General features: G+C 40.5%; 2 protein-coding genes across 3 annotated transcripts; one reads left to right on the top strand and one right to left on the bottom strand.

Moving 5' to 3' along the window:
* Nucleotides 1-33: 33 nt before the first annotated feature.
* On the bottom strand, nucleotides 34-6,734 carry hsp90b1 (heat shock protein 90, beta (grp94), member 1). 2 transcript variants are annotated; one of them, XM_079818274.1, is made up of 18 exons: nucleotides 6,530-6,734; nucleotides 5,558-5,660; nucleotides 5,083-5,224; nucleotides 4,883-4,999; nucleotides 3,994-4,325; nucleotides 3,811-3,922; nucleotides 3,615-3,731; nucleotides 3,421-3,537; nucleotides 3,196-3,333; nucleotides 3,033-3,110; nucleotides 2,497-2,562; nucleotides 2,106-2,375; nucleotides 1,774-2,019; nucleotides 1,543-1,679; nucleotides 1,098-1,176; nucleotides 851-1,006; nucleotides 666-767; nucleotides 34-309 (listed from the first exon to the last, which is right to left on the bottom strand). In XM_079818274.1, the coding sequence occupies exons 1-18, from the start codon at nucleotides 6,576-6,578 to the stop codon at nucleotides 283-285; spliced, it is 2,388 nt and encodes a 795-aa protein (XP_079674400.1). In that variant the 5' UTR covers nucleotides 6,579-6,734; the 3' UTR covers nucleotides 34-282. The 2 variants fall into 2 exon arrangements, with proteins under 2 accessions (XP_079674400.1, XP_079674401.1); XM_079818275.1 differs by having other exon boundaries at nucleotides 666-751; nucleotides 6,530-6,694.
* Nucleotides 6,735-7,256: 522 nt separating this feature from the next.
* On the top strand, nucleotides 7,257-17,976 carry LOC307126038 (putative tetratricopeptide repeat protein 41; the record flags this gene model as incomplete). Its single annotated transcript, XM_079816372.1, has 15 exons — nucleotides 7,257-7,918; nucleotides 8,034-8,131; nucleotides 8,466-8,646; nucleotides 8,729-8,946; nucleotides 10,919-11,070; nucleotides 11,145-11,601; nucleotides 11,709-11,948; nucleotides 12,132-12,291; nucleotides 12,415-12,563; nucleotides 15,087-15,214; nucleotides 15,288-15,468; nucleotides 15,579-15,729; nucleotides 15,998-16,147; nucleotides 16,229-16,347; nucleotides 17,846-17,976. 15 exons carry the CDS (start codon nucleotides 7,257-7,259, stop codon nucleotides 17,974-17,976), a joined length of 3,177 nt encoding a protein of 1,058 aa, XP_079672498.1.
* Nucleotides 17,977-18,211: the final 235 nt, after the last annotated feature.

The raw sequence follows: 18,211 nt of genomic DNA, 5'->3' as shown, positions 1-18,211 counted from the left end.
CACAATGAGGTAAAAGACGAATTACACACAAGGTCCTTTTCCGGAAACATTTAATAGTTCTGTGGACAGGAGTCAGCACTCCACAACTGGGTCAGTTAAATATTAACAAATTTACAATCATGGAGGAATGTAAAAAAAGAAAATCAAACACAAAAACGCAGCATCTTAAAAAAACATCTCCGATCTCCCAACCCACCCACACAGAGAAAAAGACAACCAGCTGAGATCGGCATCTTCACTCTGCACCACAGTCCGACACCCAGTCCCTCCCAGATTTACACTTTACAGCTCATCTCGGTCTGTGGTACCCTGAAACAGAAAATACACGTGTTAGGACAAAAGAAACAGCATCTCAAATGGTAAAAGGACAGTCCTCCCATTTACCCACCCTTATGTCATTTCAAGTCCACTTTAGACATTCTGCTAACTAGAAGTAACTTCGCAACTACATGTCAACTCATTCTACCAATCCTAAAACCAACCTAACAGCCTACTAATACTCTAATGGGAGTTAGCCGACATGTAGTTGCAAAGTTACGTCTCATGTGACCTAAAGTGGACTATCAAATTAATGTGTAACCCTCTTAAATTCTCCATTTGCATTTCATGAAAGAAAATACAGGTTTGGAACATGAGGGTGTGCAAGTGACAGTATCCACACTCACCAAATCTTCTTCTGCCTCCTCATCTGCCTGGACCTCCTCTTCATCCTCAGCATCGGCTTCCTCGGTCTGTTCTTCTGGTTCCTCCTCTGGCTCCTCCTCAACCTGTAGATGCAGTAACAGGATATTGAGCCAATCTTCATTTGAACATCTCCATTTCGTAAACCAGTGCTGGATTGAGCGTGTACCTGTGCATCGAGGTCAACATTCATGCTGAGTCGCAGCATGCGCTCTATTCTCTCTCCGTATGCTTTGGTGTCTGAGAGCTGGTATCCAGATCTCAGTGTGGCTGTCTCAAAGAGCACTACGGCTAAATCCGCAGCTGTCTGGTCCTCGCCGTCTTCCTATGAGACAAAGCACAATACATCAGACTATTTAAACTCAATTTGTGTAATATTTAATAAGTGAATTGAAGCAAAATGAGGTTTGACTTACTTTGACTCTCCTCAACATCTCCTTGATGAGAGGATGTTTGGGGTTGATTTCTAATGTCTTCTTTTGACTTGCGTAATAACTAGAATGAGAGAAATTGGTTTACTTATGCCCAGATAAATGAAAATATTAGCCATCTCTCCATTTTCACATAGCAAGCAAAGTGGATGGCATTGTCATGGGCAAACTCCAGTCATTTTGTGTGAGGGAGAAAGATTCACACATTTTCAATTGTGGGTAAATGGTCATGTGGGGGATTGAGCAAAAGTGGCTTGAGCTGTGCTTCATACAGCGCTACACTACTGACAATAGTCAGCAATATTGTGCAAAAAAATAACAGCTAAAGATGTTGGTAATGGTTGCCAGGTCACTGCTATGCATTTGCCAAGGTGCTCATCACTAGAAGCTGCCTATCCACAGATGTGTTTGAGCTATTTAGAAGACGTACTTTGTTGAAATGTCTTTTCCTGTCTGGTAAGCCTGGGCTTTCATGATCCTTTCCATGTTGCCAGACCATCCGTACTGACTGGCAACCAGGGCGCATGGAGAGTTTGTCAGCCTCTGAGACAAAATGGCCTTCTCGATCTGAAACATGACACAAGGACAAACTTGTTTAAATGTATATGCCACTTCAAGTCAGCCAGCTTATAATATGCAATACAACATAATGAAATCATACGTTGTCCTTCAGGGCCTTGTCTTTCATCCAGGTGGTGAGGGGTTCGAATTCCTTCTCCAAAGCTTCCCTGTTCTCCTTGGCCTTATCGCTCTCGTCAAACTTCACACCCTCCTTCGCCACATTCTGGAAGCGTTTGCCGTCAAACTCGGGCAGGGCCTGGATGCAGTACTCGTCCACTGGTTCAGTCAGGTAGACGACCTCATATCCTTTCTTAAGAAGCCTTTCCACGAATGGAGAAGCCTCAGCCTAAAACCAGATTAATTATATGTTACTACAGAAATAGAGAAGTGGAGTACCTTAGAAAGCACAGGTAAAAGTTAACACTTAAGCACCTCCTTCCTGCTGGTTCCAGCCATGAAGAAGATCTTGTCCTGCTTCTCCTTCATCCTCTCCACATACTGCTCCAGACTAGACAGCACGGTGTCACTGTGGGAGGTCTGGAAGCGGAGCAGCTTGGCCAGGCGGGTTCTGTTGGAGTGATCCTCAATAACTCCCAGCTTGACGTTGGTGCCGAATTCCTTCCAGAACTTGTCATTGTACTGCTCTTCTGCGATCTTCTTGATCATATCCAGGGTCTTGCGGACCAGCTTCTTACGGATGACCTAAAGAATGATAGAAACCAACATGAGTTATGAAAATTGAAACTTGCCTGTACAGCATGGATAATTTCATCATATCATTTAACAGAAGTCAATGTTACTTTGAGTAACACGATGAGCTCACCTTGAGCAGTTTGTGTTGCTGTAGAGTCTCTCTGGACACATTCAGAGGCAGATCGTCAGAGTCCACCTGAGAGATGAGCAAACATTGAGTCACTGTCACCAATTTAAGTGATTATACCATATACCTTCCTGCATTGGTATGGGATAACAATCAAATGTTTCATTTTTTTTTATAAGTTGCATCTATATGAAAAAAAAACCTACCAATTCCCAGCAAATTATTCAGGGGTTAAAGTATTAAATTAGAATTGGTTTATTTTAAATTTATGCTGAAAATAGATTTTTGCTAAATAAGCACATTTGTACCATCCAATATATTACATGAGATGTTGCGTTATTGCACATATGCAATCTGTTCAATAATGGAAGTGCTCTTCACTAATCAGCCAATATGCAGGAGGGTTATCGCTTCTGGGGAAATGCAGTGCAAACAATATATTTCTGTACATGCTGAACTAGGATTGTAAAGTTGTCAAATTCCAGTGCATCCTGAAAAACAATGGCTGTCTCTTTTTAAGTGTAGCCAACAGCACTTACAACGCCTCTGATGAAGTTGAGGTACTTGGGCATCATGTCATGGAAGTCGTCTGTGATGAAGACTCTACGCACAAATAGCTGAGAGAAAAGAATAAAATTAGATAGTTGATACAAAAACATAAGAGAATGTGTCCTTTTCCCACTTAAAGGTTATCAAAATTACCTTGATGAAGTCATTCTTCTTGGTCCCATACTCGTCGAAAAGACCTCTGGGTGCAGCTGCCGGGATGAAGAGGATGGACTTAAAGGTGACCTCGCCTTCAGCAGTGAAGTGAATGTGTGACAAGGGCTCATCTGTTTCCTGAATGAAAGTAGAATTCCACTTGAATTAATCCAAGAGGCCACAGATCATAAGAGTTGATCTTGTGTGCAAAGCACAGGTTCTCACCCTGGAGAAGGTCTTGTAGAAGGCTTTGTATTCATCCTCCTCCACTTCCTTTGCATGCCTCTGCCAGATGGGTTTAATGTCATTCATCAGCTCCCAGTCCCACACGGTCTTCTCCACCTGAAGGGAGTGAGGGATCATTGAGAATACACATACAAAACACAATTGCTGTTGGGGATTATTTGCATATACATTACCTTCTTAGTCTTTGGTTTGTCCTTGTCTTCATCCTCTTCCTCAACCTCAGCTTCATCTTCAGTGGTCTCTTCCTTCTCTGCCTCCTCATCCTCAATGGGCTCCTCTACAGTCTCAGTCTGGAAAACGACAAATCGATGAGTTTATGAAGTTCATTTAAGCTACTGGTGAACTGGCGAGTCTTTGGTGGACACTGACCTTGCTGCTCCATACATAAATGGGGAAGTTGATGAACTGGGAGTACTTCCTCACTAGGTTCTTGATTGTCTCCAGCTCAAGGTAGTCCGAAGCTTCCTCTTTCATCACCAACCTGATGAAACAAGAGTTTAGTTACAACGTCACAGTCTAAACATTTGAGACGTCTGAAGTTCAAAGGCTTACGTAATGGTGGTGCCTCTGCCCAGAGTGTCCCCACGAGGGTCCTCGCTGACGGAGAACTCGTTAGAATCGGATTCCCAGATGTGTTGGGTGCCGTTGTTGTGCTTGGAGGTGACAATTACTTTGTCAGCCACAAGGAAGGCAGAGTAGAAGCCCACACCAAACTGACCGATCAGCTCAGAGGTGGACTGACTGTCATCCTGGATCTCAGTCATCTTGTTGAGGAACTCGCTGGTTCCGGACTTGGCGATGGTACCAAGGTTCTTCACCAGTTCTTCTTTGGTCATTCCGATACCAGTGTCAGTGATGTGAAGCATGTTCTTTTCTTTGTCGGACTGGTGTGAGAAAAGACACAGGACTAAATATTGAATAACCTTGATAAAAGCAAGTACAAATATTGCCCAAATGAATTAGAGTGTTTTAACACCATGCCAGCTTCATTGGCTATTTATGGTGAGTAACAAATTAGAACTATAAAAGAGCAATTTAAAAACCTATATAAAAAGGCCTTTAAAAATTTGCTTAAGATTAAATCTCTAAAATGGATACAGGGTTGACTGTTGAATTCTTCTAGTGTGTTTGCAGAGTAATGTTTCCAAAGAGAACTTAACCAAATATATTTGATACTGGACTTTACCAAATTAACTAATAGATAAAAATGTAATCCTTTGCATGGTTAAACAAGGTGTCGAGTATCAAAATTAAGATATGAAAATGACAGGAAGGAAACACTCCACGATTTGCGTCACACATGTTTGAATTCCTTTTGCAATGCAAATGTAAACGTGATGTTATGTCGCTCTCCCTCTCCACTGGAAATGTTAAAAACTGTTGGTACAGTAGACAGGGTTGATCAGAAATGGCGGGTCTCAGGACTCCTTTTTAAACACACCTTAATTTTAATAGTAAGCTCTTCATTTCCAGCAAGGGCATCGTCATGGGTCAGAGACAACAACCGGATCTTATCCAAGGCGTCAGAAGCATTAGAGATCAGTTCTCGAAGGAAGATCTTTAGGGTGCAAAAATAATAATTATGAAGCGTCAATCTGACAAAAACAACCTTTAATATCTTCTAATACCTCCACTACTCACCTCCTTGTTCTTATACAGAGAATTGATGATCAGTTTCATCATCCTGTTCACTTCCGCCTGGAATACATGCTTTTCTGCTTTATCGCGGATTTCCTTTATTTGGGAGGCGTTCAAACCATCTAGCTGAATGGCTTCTTCCTCCCTGTTAGAGAATAGATGGAGAGCGCAAAGGATGCTTGTGACATGTTTGTTCCTCTGGGGACTTATTACTATTTACCCCTGGGTATTGTGAAACAAGACTAAATAAATGCATCAACCAGATGTTCAACCCCCATTGGGGATCACTTATGGTCTTCGAGGAGCTTAAAGTGAATATATCCAAATGTAACCTCGTATGAGATAAACAAATGCATTTAAATGCGCTAAAAATAGCAGCTAAGATCACTTTAAGTCTAAATGAAGGGTCAGGGTAATTTTCCACAATCTTAATGTTGAATGTCCAAATCAGTCAAGTGCAGTTCAAGTCCATACAGACCTCTGAACAACCTCGTCATCTGTGCGGGATCCGTCTCTGCTCTTCCCAAGGTCCTCTTCCACTGTGCCGTCAATGTCAACATCATCATCAGCCTTCACTGATGCTGCAATCATGCAAAACAAAGATTATAAAAACCACAAATAATGTGAATGCAACTGGTGATAAAAAAAAAGGCACTTCAAAGATATACAGAGTCTATGGTGTTACTCAACTTAATGATATAACAGCACACAGCACCAAAATGCTTAACTCTTATTTGAATCACAAGTGTTTTAGAACTTAATTCCTAAGTGTATTTGCTCAAAACAGCTCTATTGTGCCCAGCAAGGATGTTTGTTCATTTTACATGAATGTGGACATCTGTGAAGAGAAATTTGATTAAAATTGCCCAGGTAAGGCTCTGAAATGTGTGAAATGCTCCTGATTTGATCCAGAAGATCCTAGTTAGACAGTAAAATGCCTTGATGTGACAGTTCACATGGTTCAAGATCGATGATTCAATTGCTCTTTAAATATGCAATTAGACTACATTGTTCCATTTCGCTCTTGCATTACTATATTAGGCGTTTTTTTAATCGTACACTGCTAGACCAACTACTTCAATGCAATTAGTCGTTATATAGCACCATATAACTATCATTATTAAATGGCTTCTGAAAATATGAAGGCCATTTCAATCTTAAGGAAACTTCCAGAAGCACATGCAAGTCAAATCCACTCTCCATGTTTTATTTCCTGTTCTGAATCATTCCCATTTAGGAAGAGTTAACATTTCTGCAAATGGAGTATTATATAATCAAAAAAATAAAATAACACGATATAAATGTATAAAATACTAAATCTACATGGCAGAAAGAGGAAGCACACAAAGACATCAGCATTACTGCAAACACTCACTGAAGCTTTGTCAAGTTCAAAGCCAGAGAACTGCATAACGTTGCATTTCATGGCCATTTAATCAAATGTACTCACCGAAAGCCAGTAGTGCACAGAGTAGACCGATAATCCACAGTCGCCTCATTGTTTTAGAAAGGAAAACGGTTTATTAATGAGACTCAATAGCAGATTAACGCCTTGAGCTGTTGCTGCACCCTGAACGCTTCGATGAACTCTTGCAGTGCGTGGACACAGAGCGAGAAGTCGGCTTTATGAACCCATGCGCTTTAGGGCTGTGCTCAGCCCTCATTAGCCAATCACAGCACCCCACGCACATCACCGCACCAATCCGAGAGCGGTCCGCAGCCGGCGTCGTCCAATCACCGCCTTACATGTCCGATTTTACACGTTCCGATCGTGGCTCGCGTCGATTGGCTCGACGGGATGTCAATTCATAGAGGGAGCGTTATGAGGGGATTGTGTCATAGACTGTAACAACTGACCTGGGGACGGTGTGGGTTTTGTTTACTGCTTTGAGCGGGTAGGGGGAAACGGAACTAGGTGATTCAGAATCAGATTAAACCTATAATCACGGTTACCTTAGCAACAAGTTGTTGACATGATAGACCACAAGAAAGTCCGGATAGGATTGGTTGACTTAAAGATACACTGACTGGCATTTTTAGTAATGGAGAGATTAAAATGATTATTTATACCTTTTGTTATTTGTGCATTTCTTTTTTTCTCTCTGTTGAATGTACATATTTAGAGTTCTGGAAAGTGTCACACTCTAAAAATGCAAGGAATAAACATCCAAGAAAAAATGGTTGGCGTTTCTGACAGCCTTGTGTTTCCTCTTCAGCCTTATCTGTGCTATTTTCCTGGTGATCTTCAAGACGAGTTGTCTTACCTGAAAGCAAAGGTGTTTCCCCACCTAGATGCGCTTTGCCAAACAGGAGGCACCTGTTTCAGACCCGTGGACTTGGAGCGAAGCAAACAAGAAAGGGGTTATGAAAATAATCACGGTGATGGGCATCAGATAAATAAGCCAGATCTTTTCGACCAGCAGCTGAAAATCAGCTTGGATCTCATCGACCGCTCATCTTTCTTCATCTGTCTTCTTGGACACAGTTATGGACAATGTCTGCCAGGGGAGAATGTTTCTCAATCTGATATCGGACCATGTTCTTTGTCTGAGGTGGCTAGGAACGTGCATGTTGCTGCAAAGGCTGGTTACCCTTGGGTCATGGAGGACAGGTATCGCACCTGTAGCCTGACAGAGCTGGAGATCACCAAGGCAGCCTTCATTGACAACCACAGAAGCTGCTTCTTTTATTTTAAAGACTATACCCCACAGGACATAGAGGATGATGGCAGTGATGAAATGCGCATCTTCTTGAACATGCTATCCAATCAAAGTCAAAGTGAGAGACAGAGAATGAGAGATATAAAAAGAAGGATCATAAATCATTGTCTTCCTGTCAGGTTTGAGTACACAGACCATAGTGTCTTGAAACACAAATACAGATTTATTTAAAATACTCCAATTGTGTGTGTGTGTGTTTAAATGCATCCTTTTTTTCTTTCCACTGTGTGACAGATTCTTCAGAAACCTTCATGAACTTGAGGAGATGATAAGGGTGGACTGGGAAGGAGTCATTTGTAAATTTCATGAGGATCCAAAACATCCCATCATAGGTATAGGCCTATAAATCTGGACCAGTTTTTGTTACCTAATAAAAGGCTTTTAAACTAATTCTGAATTAAGCCTAGATTTTATTTTATTATTTATTCAAATTTTATTTTATCACTTAATTTTTTATTGATTACATATCTACATGTATATTTTATTTATATTTTGGTCTCAGAGACTTAAGTAATAATAGTAATTTTGAACCATTTTTATTTTGTTTTAATTCTTTCCCTGGCCTAAACCCAGGGAAAGGTTATGAAGTATCAGCCTGGCACTTTTTGAGTTGTTATGGCTTTGGGTTTCTCCAAAACAGAATATGAAGGTTTTGTTTTGTTTTAGGACGGCAGGATTCATTCGATCGGCATTACCATGAGAGCCGTGCATGTGGATTGTGTGACTGGTTTGTGCCCTCAGGACCCACCACAGAAATACTGAATGCATTAAACAAATTTCTGCATTCTATAACCCATAATACAAAATCTGAGAAACACACAAGTAATCCAGGTGCTCATTTCACATGGTAAGAAGATAAAAAACAAATACAGCAGGCAAACTGAGTTTGATTAACATATTGTATAGGTCAAATGATTGTTTGCTTCCAGTGATGTTGACCAGAAAGACTCAGAGAAGTCTATCTTACTGGTATGTGGTGAAAGGGGTTGTGGGAAGTCCACTCTGGCAGCGTGCTGGCTGCGGGCCTTCTGCCGACAGAATCCTGGATTTCCAGTCATCTCTCACTTCTGTGGAACCAGCACATCCAGCACTGATGTCAGGTCTATGCTTAGACAGTGTACTGCTCAACTTAGAAGAGCACATTATGGTAAATTTCTTCATTTTTCCAGCAGAAGTGTGTGTATGAGTCTTGGAGCTTCCTATATATACACTCACCTAAAGGATTATTAGGAACACCATACTAATACTGTGTTTGACCCCCTTTCGCCTTCAGAACTGCCTTAATTCTACGTGGCATTGATTCAACAAGGTGCTGAAAGCATTCTTTAGAAATGTTGGCCCATATTGATAGGATAGCATCTTGCAGTTGATGGAGATTTGTGGGATGCACATCCCGGGCACGAAGCTCCCGTTCCACCACATCCCAAAGATCCTCGAGTCTATTGGGTTGAGATCTGGTGACTGTGGGGGCCATTTTAGTACAGTGAACTCATTGTCATGTTCAAGAAACCAATTTGAAATGATTCAAGCTTTGTGACATGGTGCATTATCCTGCTGGAAGTAGCCATCAGAGGATGGGTACATGGTGGTCATAAAGGGATGGACATGGTCAGAAACAATGCTCAGGTAGGCCGTGGCATTTAAAGAATGCCCAATTGGCACTAAGGGGCCTAAAGTGTGCCAAGAAAACATCCCCCACACCATTACACCACCACCACCAGCCTGCACAGTGGTAACAAGGCATGATGGATCCATGTTCTCATTATGTTTTACGCCAAATTCTGACTCTACCATCTGAATGTCCCACAGAAATCGAGACTCATCAGACCAGGCAACATTTTTCCAGTCTTCAACTGTCCAATTTTGGTGAGCTTGTGCAAATTGTAGCCTCTTTTTCCTATTTGTAGTGGAGATGAGTGGTACCCGGTGGGGTCTTCTGCTGTTGTAGCCCATCAGCCTCAAGGTTGTGCGTGTTGTGGCTTCACAAATGCTTTGCTGCATACCTCGGTTGTAACGAGTGGTTATTTCAGTCAAAGTTGCTCTTCTATCAGCTTGAATCAGTCGGCCCATTCTCCTCTGACCTCTAGCATCAACAAGGCATTTTCGCCCACAGGACTGCCACATACTGGATGTTTTTCCCTTTTCACACCATTCTTTGTAAACCCTAGAAATGGTTGTGCGTGAAAATCCCAGTAACTGAGCAGATTGTGAAATACTCAGACCGGCCCGTCTGGCACCAACAACCATGCCACGCTCAAAATTGCTTAAATCACCTTTCTTTCCCATTCTGACATTCAGTTTGGAGTTCAGGAGATTGTCTTGACCAGGACCACACCCCTAAATGCATTGAAGCAACTACCATGTGATTGGTTGAATAGATAATTGCATTAATGAGAAATTGAACAGGTGTTCCTAATAATCCTTTAGGTGAGTGTATATACAACTAATATGATTTCTATCTATTATTTTATGGGAAACACGTTTGTGCGAAAATTTTGAGTGAAAATATTATCTTTGAAATAATTGTACTGTACTGGCCCAACCAGGCAAGGAGAAAAAAATAATCTAAATAATATTTTAAAGCAGGGGTTGTCAACTCTGGCCCTTGAGGTGCATTACAATTGCCCTCGGAAGTAGGAAATTCCAAGTTCCCAGTATGAACTTTAACTGGTGGGAGTGATTGAAAAACTCTTAGGAACCACAACAACCCAGACTTCAGAATCCAACATGGCTGCTCAGTGCATCAACTGTAGTGCAACTGCAGTAATTTATTGTTTATTTGGACATGATACTTTTTTATGTGTTTTTATTCTGAAAGAGCAATTACAACAAAGGTTTGCTTAGACGCGTCCATGTTAGTTTTCCGACCTGTGTACTGGAATGTGGTCAACTCAGGTGCGACGTCATTCCCAGCTTCGACATCCCTCTTCCGAGGTAAATGGAATGCAGCATTAGTTCCAACCCTAATAAAACACACCTGAGCAAGCCAATCAAGGTCTTTGCATATGAGTTAGATCAAGATTGGAGCTAAACGCTGCAGGAAATTGGATCCCCTGTTTTAGAGCATCATAAATAAATACCAAATGCTATAATATTTTGCATCTAATTTGCTTCTGCAGGTGATTTTCCAGATTGGGAAGACGTCATCGAGTTTGAGTACCTCCATCGAGCGGTCCAGGCATTTACGGCAGCAGCCAATCTCGGGCCTTGTATTATTCTTGTAGATGGTATTGACCTTCTGACAGAAACACTTGGACTCTCAAAGCAAGAGGTGATCTTCCAGTCCCCTGTGCTGCCTTTTACTTCTTTAAAATGAACACTTTATTCTTATGTTTTGTTTTCCAGGTGAAGGCACTACGATGGCTGCCAGATGCTCTGCCTCCCTATTGTAAAATGATCATCACAACAACCTTTACTGACCTCACTTACAAAAGTCTCACCAGCAGGACCGATGTCCAGATTCTCAGCTGTCCCCATATCTCCGATCCTAGTGTTCAGCGGAGCATTTTGCTCAGACATCTGGCTTTACCTTACAAGGAGCTGCCATCCAGAGTTTTGCAAAGAATCGTGTGTAAGAAGCAGTGCCACCTGCCAGCCTTTTTAGCGCTCGTTGGCACGGAGTTACGGACGTGTGCAGTGCTGAGGGAGAAAGAGCAAGAGATGGAGCTGTTGGATGATTATGTAGAAGCTGATTCGGTTCCAGAGCTCTGGGTGAAGGTCATACATCGCTGGGTTAAAGATTTCAGCCGAACTGCTCCAACAGTCACTGAGATTCATGCAAGCACTGCATCACTCAGGGAGGGTAAGTCCTTTTTACTTTATTATATAAAACCATGCTTGTCCTGACTTTCAGATTTCATTAGTTAGCTAATAAGCATTTCTTCTTCCCCTCTCTCTCTCTCTCTACAGATCTCTCAGGCTGGGTGTGGGACACACTCTGCCTCATTCATGTGTCTCGTGCTGGCCTGACTGAGGCTCAGGTTCTGGCTTTGTTGGAAGATCTAGGTTACTGTGGTAATCTGAGAGTCGAGGTTTTGGAATGGGCCCGATTACGTTCTGCTTTTTGGCCTTGGGTTCAGGAGAAAGACAATGGTCTTCTGACCATCATGCATCAGTCCCTCAGCCTAGCTATGAATCTATTGTTGCATGGTGAGGATGTTTGTTTTTGTCTCATTCGTCTTTATTATATTTTTATTCCTTTGTCACCAATAAATTCTTGAATTCACTAGGATTCTTGAAATAGAGTACAACACTTTTAAAGAGCAATATCATTTCAAAACAGACCAGGCATTTCAAATCACACGGTTGTGCTCTTGTCTCTTTTACTTTAAGGTACGGAGGGTCAAAATTCCTGTCATCAGATCCTTGCTACGTTTTTTCGGAAGTCCAGTTTAGAGATTTGTAGCTGGGCAAGGAAGATGGAAGAGATTCCTTGGCACCTCAAGCAAACTGGTTCATTCAAGGAGTTGCAGGACTTCCTTAGCGATCCAGCGTACGATAACTGCAATTTATCTTTGATTAGAAAATCTTTGTGTTTTCAGTCCGTAATTAAATAAATAGATCATATCTAAGTCAACACTGACATATAGATATCATATCTCCATCTTTTTCATAGTACCATGGAGTTTTTGTCAAGCAGCCTGAAGCAATACCCACAGATGACAATTGATGTTGTACATTATTGGACACTACTAAGGGAGAGAGGATTTGACTTTGTGGCGTCATTTCAGAATCGGATGGCTCAGACGTGGGAGCATCTTAATGGTAAAACCCACCATTTTTACTATCATTATCAAATAAAATTTAAAAATCAGCTTCTGTCACTACCAATAACTATACTCCATATCCATGTAAATATAAACAGAAATATATGGCATTACAATTACAATAACTATACTCCATATCCATGTAAATATAAACAGAAATATATGGCTTACAATTACAATAACTGTACCCATTATCCATGTAAATATAAACAGAAATATATGGCTTACAATTACAATAACTGTACCCATTATCCATGTAAATATAAACAGAAATGTATGGCATTACAATAACTACACTCCATATCCATGTAAATATAGACAGAAATATATGGCGTTACAATAACTATACTCCATATCCATGTAAATATAGATAGAAATATATGACATTACAATAATTATACCCCATATCCATGTAAATATAGACAGAAAGATATGGCATTACAATAACTATACCCCATATCCATGTAAATATAGACAGAAATGTATGGCATTACAATAACTATACCCCATATCCATGTAAATATAGACAGAAATATATGGCATTACAATAACTATCCATGTAAATATAGACAGAAATATATGGCGTTACAATAACTATCCATGAAAATATAGACAGAAATATATGGCATTACAATAACTATCCATGTAAATATAGACAGAAATATATGGCGTTACAATAACTATACTCCATATCCATGTAAATATAGACAGAAATATATGGCGTTACAATAACTATCCTCCATATCCATGTAAATATAGACAGAAATGTATGGCGTTACAATAACTATAAGCCATATCCATGTAAATATAGACAGAAATATATGGCGTTGCAATAACTATACCCCATATCCATGTAAATATAGACAGAAATATATGGCGTTGCAATAACTATACCCCATATCCATGTAAATATAGACAGAAATGTATGGCCTTACAATAACTATATCCCATATCCATGTAAATATAGACAGAAATATATGGCGTTACAATAACCATACTCCATATCCATGTAAATATAGACAGAAATATATGGCGTTGCAATAACTACACTCCATATCCATGTAAATATAGACAGAAATTTATGGCGTTACAATAACTATACTCCATATCCATGTAAATATAGACAGAAATGTATGGCGTTACAATAACTATATCCCATATCCATGTAAATATAGACAGAAATATATGGCGTTGCAATAACTACACTCCATATCCATGTAAATATAGACAGAAATATATGGCATTACAATAACTATACCCCATATCCATGTAAATATAGACAGAAATATATGGCGTTACAATAACTATACCCCATTTCCATGTAAATATAGACAGAAATATATGGCGTTACAATAACTATACTCCATATCCATGTAAATATAGACAGAAATGTATGGCGTTACAATAACTATATCCCATATCCATGTAGATATAGACAGAAATATATGGCGTTGCAATAACTACACTCCATATCCATGTAAATATAGACAGAAATATATGGCATTACAATAACTATACCCCATATCCATGTAAATATAGACAGAAATATATGGCGTTACAATAACTATACCCCATATCCATGTAAATATAGACAGAAATATATGGCATTACAATAACTATACCCCATATCCATGTAAATATAGACAGAAATATATGGCGTTACAATAACTATATCCCATATCAATGTAAATATAGACAGAAATATATGGCATTACAATAACTATACCCCATATCCATGTGAATATAGACAGAAATATATGGCGTTACAATAACTATACCCCATATCCATGTAAATATAGACAGAAATATATGGCGTTACAATAACTATACCCCATATCCATGTGAATATAGACAGAAATATATGCCGTTACAATAACTATATCCCATATCAATGTAAATATAGACAGAAATATATGGCGTTGCAATAACTACACTCCATATCCATGTAAATATGGACAGAAATATATGGCATTACAATAACTATACCCCATATCCATGTGAATATAGACAGAAATATATGGCGTTACAATAACTATACCCCATATCCATGTAAATATAGACAGAAATAAATGGCGTTACAATAACTATACCCCATATCCATGTGAATATAGACAGAAATATATGGCGTTACAATAACTACTCTCCAAATCCATGTGAATACAGACAGAAATATATGGCGTTACAATAACTATACTCCATATCCATGTAAATAATATATATTTTAAAATATTCAACATGTAGGACTTGTTAATTTTTTAAAAATATTCAACATGTTCTTGTAAGCCCGGCCTCTTGAAATAATACTAGTTATTCGGACGTAGTTGTAGCAGTATTTATGGCACAATATTTATTTGTATTTAAAATATTAATTAAATATCATAGCATTCGTGTAGTCTCGGACACTTGAAAGGATACTTTGGTAGCTGTTTGAAAGTAATTAAATTGTATAAGTAAACTATAAATGATGGCATAATTATCACTTTCTTGTACATGTTAAATAAGTTCACCTGGTCTTTCTTAGACGCTCACCCTCCAGATCACAGCAGCGTGTGGCGATCATCATTGTTCTGCTGTAAAGTTCTGCTCTGTTTGGGTGAGATGCAGCGAGCTGAGGAGCAGCTACTAAAAGCGGATCACATTTTCCAAAAGGTAAAAATAATACACGATTATATGATTAGCTAATCATTGTCAGAAATTGTATGCATTCTGTTTTCCTCCACAGGGAATGGAGCAGGATAGTGACAGTATGAGGTTACTGCTCAGAGTGCAGCATATGCTGGCAGAGCTTTACGTCCAAATGCATCTGCTGAAAAACACAGAGATGCACTGCCATAAGGGACTTGAGATTGCCAGGTCTCTTACAGTAGCCCATCTTGAGAGCACAGAGGTCAAACTGATAGTTGGTAACAAGCATGTCATATTTCATGTCACATTCACATAACTTTTATAAAAAGACAAGTGAGTTATATTTTGTCTAGTGTATTTATTTGGTAGCTCCAATCTGCTCTCACAGGACAGCTGCTTTGTCGTCTGTGTCTGGCATTGGTGGCGGATGGACGGCTATGTGCAGTGCCAGGGCTTTTCAAAGAGATCAGCTCTTCTAGATACATTTCTGTCCATCCTTGTGCGGAAGGCACAGCCATGCTACTGAAGGCCATTTACAAGTAAGAAAAAAAGGTGTTTTAAAATTTTTAAATGATGCTACATCTGCGTCAAATGACGACTTAGGTTGTAGTCTTTAACTTACTCTCTACACCACTTTCTGTCCGATACTAGTAGAAAAGTATTTCGCTGTCCATTCTTTGTTAAACACGCAACATCCACAGTCCACTTTACTTTTATTCGCCGTATAAGGCCTTTAGTAACTACTGTTTGAACCAGCCAGTAAAACATACAAAAATTACTTGGTGCATATTTTCACATAATATTAAGGTTGAGTCTTTGTGAGCCCAATACTGCTGAAAGATGCTTCCAAGCTGCACTGGCCAGCAGGAGGCGCTGGTATGGCCATGATCATCCTCTGGTAGCAGAAGTGGAGGAGCAGCTTGCAGATCTCTGGGCCAGTGTTCAAACATATACAGAGTAAGGATGGACTTCTGCTTATCTGGTTGCCTCAATCTGTCATCAAACCTCAAGGTCACAAAATTTGATTTGCACTTTTAGATGGACACAGAGGAAGATTGTTGAACTGTACCGCCATGCTATAAGCACTAAAGAAACTGAGGCTTGGACATTGCTTCCCACCACGCAACTCAACCTTGCTGTCGTTCTTATGAAGCTTGGTGAGTGACTAAATGGCTGCTTGAGCACAACAGTGACCACCCACTTTTTGAGTGGCCTTGGTTTCAGAGGCATATTCTTTATTAAAAGCTTTGAACCAAAGCAAGCTGCTCCAAGATGAATCGCAACTTTAGAAACTTTGATTTGAAGGTAAAATGTAGTTATAATTAATTTTAAAGGGACAAAAAGCCTTTTACTGTGTGTGTATAGAGAGAAAGAGAGAGAAGATGCATACATGCATATATATACATATATATATATATATATATATATATATATATATATATATATATATATATATATATATACCGATCAGGCATAACATTGCGACCACCTTCCTAATATTGTGTTGACCCGTCAAGGCATGGACTCCACTAGACCCCTGAAGGTGTGCTGTGGTATCTGGCACCAAGATGTTAGCAGCAGATAATTTAAGTTCTGTAAGTTGCGAGGTGGGTCCTCCATGGATCAGACTTGTTTGTTCAGCACATCCCACAGATGGTTGATTGGATTGAGATCTGGGGACTTTGGAGGCCAAGTCAACACCTCAAACTCGTGCTCCTCAAACCATTCCTGAACCATTTTTGCTTTGTGGCAGGGCGCATTATCTGCTGAAATAGGCCACAGCCACCAGGGGCCACCACTTCCATGAAAGGGTGTACATGGTCTGCAACAATGCTTAGGGAGGTGGTACATGTCAAAGTAACATCCACATGGATGGCAGGACCCAAGGTTTCCCAGCAGAACTTCCGCTGGCTTGCCTTCTTCCCATAGTGCATCCTGGTGCCATGTGTTCCCCAGGTAAGCTATGCACACGCACCCGGCCATCCACGTGACAAAAGAAAACATGATTCATCAGACCAGGCCACCTTCTTGCATTGCTCCGTGGTCCAGTTCTGATGCTCACATGCCCACTGTTGGCGCTTTCGGCGGTGGACAGGGCTCAGCATGGGCACCCTGACTGATCCGCGGCTATGCTGCCCCATACGCAAGAAACTGTGATGCTCTGTGTATTCTGACACCTTTCTATCAGAGCCAGCATTAATTCTTGAGCAATTTGAGCTACAGTAGCTCGTCTGTTTGATCGGACCACACGGGCCAGCCTTCACTCCCCACGTGCATCAATGAGCCTTGGCCGCCCATGACCCTGTCACCAGTTCACCACTGTTCCTTCCTTGGACCACTTTTGATAGATACTGACCACTGCAGACCGGGAACACCCCACAAGAGCTGCAGTTTTGGAGATGCTCTGACCCAGTCGTCTAGCCATCACAATTTGGCCCTTGTCAAACTCGCTCAAATCCTTACACTTGCCCATTTTTCCTGTTTCTAACACATCAGCTTTGAGGACGTAATGTTCACTTGCTGCCCCACTAACAGGTGCCGTGATGAAGAATATAATCAGAGATATGCCTGACCGGTGAATGTGTGTGTGTATTATATATATATAAAAATTAAATACACACACAGTCTATTTTATTATTTTATGCTGTCTGGCAGGTAAAGTGTTGTTGCGTAGCTGCAATAGAGTGGAGAGGAGAGAGGGGCTGGATCTCCTCCAGAGGGCTGCAGACATAAGGATTCACCTCCTGGGCCCTGAGCACCCACCGACCCAAGACCTGGAGCAGTGAGCTCGATTTCATTACAGTACAACTGCTTTTAGGAATCACACAGTGGGCTACAACAGTCTACAGACCAGGAGCTTCTCTGCAGAAAGAGCATCACCTTGTAACCAGGATGAAACCCTATAAAGACCGTGGACGGCTTTACAGGTTTCAGTATTTGGGCCACGGAGTGACATTTGGACGCTGGTTTCTGGTTTCTTTTTTTTCTGTCACATACTCAGACCAGCCAATTATTCTATTC

The sequence above is a fragment of the Gobio gobio genome, assembly GCF_949357685.1.
Source record: "Gobio gobio genome assembly, chromosome: 5".
NCBI lineage: Eukaryota > Metazoa > Chordata > Actinopteri > Cypriniformes > Gobionidae > Gobio > Gobio gobio.
This window is presented reverse-complemented; position numbering and strand designations above follow the sequence as displayed.